Source organism: Microtus ochrogaster, chromosome 8 (assembly GCF_000317375.1).
Source record: "Microtus ochrogaster isolate Prairie Vole_2 chromosome 8, MicOch1.0, whole genome shotgun sequence".
Classification (NCBI taxonomy): domain Eukaryota; kingdom Metazoa; phylum Chordata; class Mammalia; order Rodentia; family Cricetidae; genus Microtus; species Microtus ochrogaster.
In genome coordinates this window covers 14578384-14587289 of record NC_022015.1, presented here as the reverse complement: position 1 = coordinate 14587289, position 8906 = coordinate 14578384, and the positions used below count along the sequence as shown (strand labels likewise).

Genomic DNA, 8906 nt, shown 5'->3' with positions numbered 1-8906 from the left:
CCCCCCCCCCCAGTTCCCAGCTTTGTTGATCAACAGTATGGGATTCTCAATTACAGGATGGGAGGATGGATTTGTTGGGGGAGAAGTAGAAAGCAGCAGGAACTAGATGTCACTCATCATTGTCAGTACACTCTGAGCATAGGAAACCACAAAACCCTTTGGATGTAGTCTTTTTGGTGCATTCTACCTAGTGCTTAAAGTTAAAGAACCATTATGGAGCTATTGAAACTTGAAAGGCTCCTCAAGGCCCCAATAACTAGATTCTTAGTAATAACAGTCATCCACAGCCTCTCAATTGATGAATCAAAAGATTGTTATAAAACTCGTTGGTTCTAAACCATGGCACTTTCTCCAGGTGGAAAACTTGTATTTGTTTTTCACATATAACATTTAATGTGTGGAATTATTTAGAAGTCACTTAATATTACAAGTTACATGTAAGCCTAGTGCTTACATATAAAGAGTCTATTTTTACCTTATATAAGCTCAGAGCTGCTGTGCCAGCCTCTACAATAGAGTCAAGAGAGAATTGGAATATATATTTCCAAATGAAAAAATACTTGAATGTCACAGCCAGAGTCAGATGTGCTAAAGGACAGGTTGAGTTTCCTGTCCCTTTATTCCTCATTTGCCATGTGGAGGTTGGCAGAAGTCAGGCATGAGTTAACCATGCTTCAGGGTGTCAGCCAGCTAGCCAATAGACTGATGAATTGGTGTCTCTGCTCTGCCTTCCAGGCTGGAAGCCTTTGCAGCCGAATACTAAAGACTCCTGAGAAGGTTTCTTTCCTCTTTGCACCCTCTACTATAGCCTTTAAACAAGTGTGTGCCTCAGTTTCATGGAACACTAAGATCACTTCCTTCCCTGAATGTGCTAAGGGTCATTATGTTCCCTTTGAAAGTGCCCTAGAGGACCCTGTAACCTGTACTAAAAAGAGTCTGTTGTTGCGCCCATCAGGAGTTTTGTTAAAATCTTAGGATTATAAAACACTAATCATGAGAGAGTATTTGGAATGAGGACTGCCAGTTATATATTTATTAAGTCCAATTATATATTTATTAAAGCAACTTGATCCAATCTGTGTAAATGGCTCTCCACTATGAATGCACAGGCACCTTTCATTTTGCGCATTGAGATTGTTAGCTGAGCCTGATTATGCTGCTGGGTGCTCTGCAGACAGAAATGGATGGAAGGACAGAGGTTTACTCACAAGCTTTGCCCAGTATTGGGGAGAGGGAAATTCTCAGTCTTGGCCTTACCAGGTGCTATCATTTATAGAAAGATGCACCTAAAGCCAGGATATATGCATGTGCGTATTTAATTATGGGCCTTAATTACCAGACTTGTATGCCAAATTTTCTCCTGTTCATAGTGCTTTTGGACCTTCCTTCCTTCCTTCCTTCCTTCCTTCCTTCCTTCCTTCCTTCCTTCCTTCCTTCCTTCCTTCCTTCCTTCCTTTCCTCCCTCCCTCTCTCTCTCCCTTCCTCCTTCCTTCCTTCCTTTTGAAGATTTTTATTTATTTATTATATATGTAGTGTTCTGTCAGCATATATGCTTGCATGCTGTAAGAGGGTTGTGAGCCACCGTGTGGTTGCTGGGAATTGAACTCAGGACTCTGGAAGGGCAGTCAGTGCTCTTAACTAACCACTGAGCCAGCTCTCCAGCCCCATGGCTTTACTCATTGTTGCTATATCTCGGAGGGATCCTAATTCCTACAGCCCCATTACACATCTCAAGTAAAGAGATAACTAACTTGTTACAAATTTCTAGATAAATGGTGAGTGGGTTTTGGATTTACTCTTGAGCTGTCTTTTAGAGTGTCAATTGTGAAATTTTGAGACTGATTGCATTGCATCTGGGAATGGAATTTCTGAGTCCTTAACTTTAAAGATTGTAGTTCATGGGCTTTTTCTGACCACCTCTCTAATTGGAAAGAATGTTTATTCATTAAATTAATGGGTCCCATTTCTTTTGAGAATGATTTGGGTGCCCAGATAGTTAATATGAACTATGTCCTATATCCCCCCCCCCCCCCCCGGCCAGCCAGCCGTTTCCTTCTGACATGTGAACACTTACTAGGGCTTTTATCATGTACCTGGTAACTTAAGTAAGTTGTGCTTTATAATCCTATAACAGCTTTTCTTCATAGCTGGCGCCACACCCACATTCAAGAGACTTGTGAGAAACCAGAGTCAGTTGTTGGGTTTGCGATCAAGCTGTTTGCCTCAGAAGAGGCCCGAGCATGTCCCGTTACCTCATAGAGCTCCTTCCAGGAAACCATGTGTTTTCTGAAGGCTATGTGAAAATGGAAAATCCGTCCACTCTAGTGGGCCTCTGTGGAGTCACTATGATTCAAGATTTTGTGGTCTGTGAGTTGGACAGCTGTAGGACTGCTCAGTTTGACCTGCTTTGGTAAAACTTAAAGCTGGCGTGGGGGCTCCTTACCTTCGGTGTCTGCTGACAAGGAGTGTTTCAACTTTTTTGTTTTTGTTTTTTTCGAGACAGCGTTTCTCTGTAGCTTTGGAGCCTTTCCTGGAACTAGCTCTTGTAGACCAGGCTGGCCTTGAACTCACAGAGATCCACCTGCCTCTCAATTTTTCAATTTCTCACCACTCACTGTGTGCCCAACAACACAATGGCAGAAGTTACAGGTCTTAGGATCTAGTTCTACCAGACTGCCACTCACTTTAGAGACCAGCAGCAAGTTCCAGGTCCTCAGCCTTTCCTCACCTTGACTGTGTGTTTAGAGGATCCTGCAACCCCATCTCCTGGGTTTCATAATTTGCTGTAATGGTTCCCATACTTAGGCATAATGGATTGAATCATTGGCCATGGTTAGCCAACCTCAATCCAGTGTTTTTCTGTTCTTGGGGATGTAGGATAGAGCCAAAATTTTCTAGCTGTCTAGTCATAACTTTTCCTCCTTTCCATCTAACTTATGAACAAAAGAATATTTTTGTTTTTAATTTATGTGTATGAGTGTCTTGCCTACATGTGTGTCTGGGTACCATGTGCGTGCCTATATCCCACAGAGACCAGAAGAGGGTATTGGATCCTGTGTAACTATTACAGGATGCTGTGAGCCACCTTCTGGGTTCTGGGAATCCAGCCTACGTTCAGTCTCAAAAAGACATTCTTATCACCAGGAAGGTTTCTCACAAGTTTTAGGAGCTCTATACCAGGAATGTGGGGGAAACGACCAAATATTTTATTTTGTCACACTATATAAAGTCAATAAGCTGTGTTTTATAATTTTCAAGTTCTTTTGGTGTGTTCAATTCTTTTGTATTTTGAAAGAAAAGACTATTCATTGTATAGTGTGTATTTGGTTGGTGGAAATTCCAGAAAACAATTTTAGAGAAACTTTTAACTGTGTCCATTAGCCTTGACAATTAGCTGTAGTTTCACAGAGAAGCTGCATTTCCTTTACTCTAATAGTGACTCATCAACCAGGTTATATAAATATTAAGAAATGTACATGTGCTTAATGAAGCTTTTTTTGTGTGTGTAGTGAATGTATGTGTATGGTGCATAGTCGTGGAGGCTAGAGGACATTGGGTATATTCCTTTATCACTCTCTGCCTATGCTCCTGAATAGACAGGGTCTCTTACTGACCCTCAAGACCATGGTTTTGCCTAGACTGTCTGGCTTTTTATGTGTGTGCCTGGATTTCAACTCAGGTCTTCATGTTGGCACAGCAATTGCTCTTCCTCACTGAGCCATCTCTCCAACCCATGAAGAAGTTTTGAAAGACTGTATAACCTCATGTCTCATTATCTTGATTTAGTAATATTGTCAGAAACCCCACCATGCTATTGTCACCCATCCAGTTTGGCTCTTTATTATTTGTCAAGTTATTACTGTCCTTGCAGTCTTGTGCGAGTAATGACAATATTGCTAGTTACTATAGTTTTACAGAGGTGTTGAGTTATCACAACCTACTGTGCCTGCCATCGGTGGGTTGGTTGGACTTCAAAGTTTACTTGATTAATAAGATCACAGACCTTTAAAGGAGGGTGATAATGAAATGCCCTTTTAGACATTGTGGTCTCAACATTGGTGCATAGCCTTACCACCATGAAATTTATTAAGGGTAGTATTTTGTTTTTGCCCAATGCACCTTTGTCTCTGTAGTCTTTGAGGAACATGCATGCAAAGAACTTGACCTGCTGGGAAGTGCCCGTGTGTCTCTAGGTGGCCGGCCACCCGGGTCACAAGCTCTGTAGAGCTTTCACTTAAGCCTGCTTGTTTGGAGAGCACCAGCAGCCTGCAGTAGCTTCTCACTGATTGGCTCTTGTTGGCTTCTCAGCAAGTTTTCTTATTGAGGGCTCTGCAGGTTGGAATCCAGATCCTAGTCTCATTGCTACTTGTTCCTTTTGGTTTCAGAATTTATTTTTGATTCTGGAATTCAAGTTTTGAGACCAGTGAGTCCCTCCTGTAATCAGTAGCAGTATTAGACCACATTTTCCCATCCTGGCTAAATCCAGTTCTCATAGGTTCTCAAGCAGTGACAGTTGCTCTCTGGCTACGTTTTGTTCACTGGGGTGATCTAGTAGCATCTGATGTGTAAAGGTAATCTATAACAAAGGGTTACCAGGCCCAAGTGTCAGTGCCAAGGTTGAGAAACACTGGCCCATAGGAATACACTGCCTGGATTGGATTATTAATTTCTTCAAACTTGTCCAGACCAGCTTCATTGGAGAATAGCCCTGCTTATTTTCAAGCAGTGCTGGGTAGAGTAAAGCAAGAACCCTTTGTAAAAGATGTTCTTGGCACAGTCACAGGAATAGGATCTAGAACCAGCTGAAGGCACTCTGGGACTCTGGATTCTCTGTCTCTTCAAAAGAGGAGGTTTAACCCACACTAAGTGGCTCATGCCTGTAATTCTAGAGCTTGGGAGGCTGAGGCAGGCAGTTGCCTCTAGTCTGAGCTACATAGTGAGCTCTGGACCAATCTGTGCTACAGGGTATGGTACACAAATTCTTTTTTTTTTTTTTCGAGACAGGGTTTCTCTGTGGTTTTGGAGCCTGTCCTGGAACTAGCTCTGTAGACCAGGCTGGTCTCGAACTCACAGAGATCTGCCTGCCTCTGCCTCCCAAGTGCTGGGATTAAAGGCGTGCGCCACCACCGCCCGGCTCATTTTTTTTGGTTTTTCGAGACAGGGTTTCTTCGTTGCGTTTGGGTTCTGTCCTGGAACTAGTTCTTGTAGACCAGGCTGGCCTCGAACTCACAGAGATCCACCTGCCTCTGCCTCCCGAGTGCTGGGATTAAAGGTGTGTGCCACCACCGCCCAGCTGGTACACAAATTCTAATTGCTCTTTTTTTTTTTTTTTTTTTTCGAGACAGGGTTTCTCTGAAGTTTTTGGCGCCTGTCCTGGAACTAGTTCTTGTTGACCAGGCTGGCCTTGAACTCACAGAGATCCACCTGCCTCTGCCTCCCGAGTGCTGGGATTAAAGGTGTGTGCCACCACCGCCCAGCTCTAATTGCTCTTAATAAAACCTGGAGTCAGATATTAGGGAGATCAGAGAAGCAGTGCAGCCAGTCACTAGAGAGACCTTTTACCTCTACCGAATTCTCAGACCAAAAGGGCGACCCTATCCTCAGTCTGCATCCTCAGACTGTTGCCTCGGACTGCACTGAGCTCCTGTCCCTTCCCACCTTATATTCCTCTCTCTGCTCAGCCAAATCACTCCTGTCTCCACCTCCCTAGTGCTGAGATTACTTAGAATTTCAGAATTTATGGGTTCTGGGCATTGAACTCATAAATGAGTTCATGTTTGAAAAGCAAGCATCTTATCAACTGAGGTATCTTCACAGTCCGCACAAAAAAAAAAAAATCAAAGTTTCTAGTGTTTTCCACATAGTCCATTATCATTATGTCAGGGAACATGGTGGCAGGCTTGAGTGGTAGCTGAGAACCGCATCCTGGTCTGCAGGCCGAGAAGAGGGACTGCAAGCTTGGCGTGGACTTTAAAAACCTCAAAGCCCACCTGTAGTGTCACACTTCCTCCAGCAAGGCCACACCTCCTAATTACCCCTCTCCCTTCTTTAAAATAGTGCCGCTCTCTGGTGACTAAAGCATTCAAATATATGAGCCTGTGGGGACCATTCTTATTCAAAACACCACAGATTTGTTTTTTCTAAGAAAACTTTTGTGACAGTAATGGTCCAATACATGTGTTAGTATTTATGAATGGAGAAATATGCTATTAAAATTTGAGATTTTTTTCATGGTGCTTGAAAGCAATAATAGCAGTTAATGAAGCCACTTCTTACTTCTGAAAGTCAGAATCCATTGTTACTCTTGTCCGTTTACAAATGGATGCCAAGAAATTCTTAGCTCCTGGTTTTCAGTTGGATGACTTGTTGCCCACGTTAACAGAATGCTCCTGATTGCCTGTTAGCAAGGTGCTGTGTTTCAACTAGATTAGCCATTTCAGAGTAAAAAATAAATACAAGTCAGAGTAACTCAGTTGTAGAGTTCAGAATGTGCATAAGGTCATGAGTATAATAAAAATGGTTTATGAGCTGTACTGGGGCATAGCTTCAGGCTCAGTAAGTTTTAAGGATTAGTAAATAGTAAATGATTAAGCAAGAACATTTCCAGACCAAGGAGAGAAGTGTAGGCTGTGAATTTCAAGCCATTTTATAGCTTGTCACTGTAGGGCAGAGACAACAAGTAGTTTTAGGTAAAGTCCAGGAAGTTTGGTTAGCAGTGGTTAAACAGCAAGTTAGTACAAAGTAGTCAAGAGCGAGAACTTTGGAGTCTGTAGAGTGTACGAAGGCTGAATCATTGACATTTACTGTGACCTTTTGCTTGTTTTTGCTGGCTTCCATTTGGTTTCTTTTAATGTTAGTGTCAAGAAGACTGATTGCACTTAGCATTTACTAAGTGTAGGATGACTATAAAATTGCTCCATTAATGGTGCAGGAAGTTATGGGACACTTATTGCTAGTAAGTGGTCAGATTTGTCAAGGTTAAGCAAGTCACTTAGGGCTAGTAGACTCCTTCTTTGGAAAAATTAGTAGTTTCCTAATAAATAATGCACTAAAAGTAACACTGCAGTTTTTCCACTGTGTATAAGGGACTTGAGGGTGTCTGTCTGAGAGGAATCACAATCACTACTGCTGCTTTGTACTGTCCTGACTTGTCCGCATTGTATTTGTTCAGCACACTTGTGAGCTAAGGAGAGTCACTGAGCTCACATAGGGCTACACTGAAGCTGCTGTGCAACCTCCTCTCCCACTTTCCTGCTACACTAACTCTAGGGAGATGGGAAGTGTTTGTTTTGGAAGGCTTGCTAAATAAACATATAAAGATACTTTCATGCCTGTGGGTGTTTTGCCTGCATGTATATATGTGCACCATGTGCATACTGTGCCTGGGGAGGCCAGAAGAGAGCATTGGATGCTCTAACACTGGAGTCGCAGACGGTTGTGAGCTGCCATGTGGGTGCTAGAAAACTGAATCTGGGTCCTTTGCAGGGCCAGCTAGTGTTTTTAAACACTGAGCTGTGTGTCTAGCCTTTGAAGGTTAACTTTCTCTGTAGTTGTGGAATTTTGTTTTTAAAAAATATTATCTGGCTAGAACCTATTCTTGTGTTTTTTTCAAGACAGGGTTTCTCTGTAGCTTTGGAGCCTGTCCTGGAACTAGCTCTTGTAGACCAGGCTGGCCTTGAACTCACAGAGATCCGCCTGCTCTGCCTCCCTAGTGCTGGGATTAAAGGCATGTGCCACCACCGCCCTGCACTAGAACCTATTCTTAGAAATCTTTTCTTAGTGTGTAATCACTTGGTCGTCTTAATTGCAGAATGAACTCAAGTAACTTCTTCAGCTTTCTTGAGCTCATGAGAGTTGAGGCGGGCATACTCCTAAAGCACACCCCAGGATGTCCAAAGGTCTCTTTTCCTTACACCTCTGAAGAAGGCAAACTGATCTGTTTTCCAGAGTACTAGTTGTTTACTCTGCTGCTGATTAGGTTGGCAGATTCGAGGTACATCTCTGGATCATACAGTGTTCCACTTAAACACTGTGATGCTAGCCATCCGCCTGTGATGCTGAGTCAGTCTCGGCCAAGGAAGGTTTTCTGACTTGACTGTTTTGTGACTGAGGCCTTGGGTTAGAGTTCGATGACCTGGTTCTGCCAGCGACTGTGCTGCATGACCTGGAAGCCCTCTCACCTTCCTCTCTACCCAGCGGGCTGGGTGATGGGAATGAAGTGAGAGGTCACCTGAACTTTGTGGGTCACGTGGGCAGGAAAGATGATTGACGATCGCCCGCAGAGTCATGAGATTGTATTTGAAGATCTTAGATTAGATTTTAGGCCTCTGGGGTTTTGTTTTGTTAGATTTCTTAGGCATTACATCAACTGTGTTTAATCTTACTTTTTTCCCCCCTAGTGGTACGTGTGCAACAGAGAGAAGTTATGTGAATCACTTCAGTCTGTCTTTGTTCAGAGTTATCTTGATCAAGGAACACAGATCTTCTTAAACAACAGCATTGAGAAATCTGGCTGGCTATTTATCCAACTCTATCATTCTTTTGTATCATCTGTTTTTAGCCTGTTTATGTCTAGAACATCTATCAACGGGTAAGTGAATATTAGAATTTCCACCCCTTTTATTCTCAGGCTTAAAAAAGGAAAGAGGGAAGTTACCTTGTTCTAGATACTACCCTAACCACAACACTCCTGGCTTGTCAAAATTGCTATTGAAGCCTTGTGTACCTAGATTTTTAAAATTCATCCTAACTGTGCAAGTAGTTTGATTAGCCTGTATTTCTATGGTGGGAGACTTCAGTTCATTTCCTGCTCTGATGGACATAGGAACCACCAGGAGATGGTGTTAAAAGGTAGGTTATGAGTTGGTTGCTTCTGAGAGTCTATGTTTTCTGTTTTGTTTTGTTTT

The 8906-nt window shown here is 42.7% G+C and overlaps 1 protein-coding gene across 2 annotated transcripts in view; it reads left to right on the top strand.

The window, feature by feature from the left end:
* The window catches only part of Mettl9 (methyltransferase like 9), a 42694-nt gene that overhangs the window by 3328 nt on the left and 30460 nt on the right, over positions 1-8906 (top strand). For both annotated transcript variants that reach the window (XM_005351143.3, XM_005351142.2), the window contains exon 2: positions 8400-8590. In XM_005351143.3, the coding sequence (XP_005351200.1) occupies positions 8400-8590 (191 nt within the window). The remainder of the gene's footprint in view (positions 1-8399; positions 8591-8906) is intronic.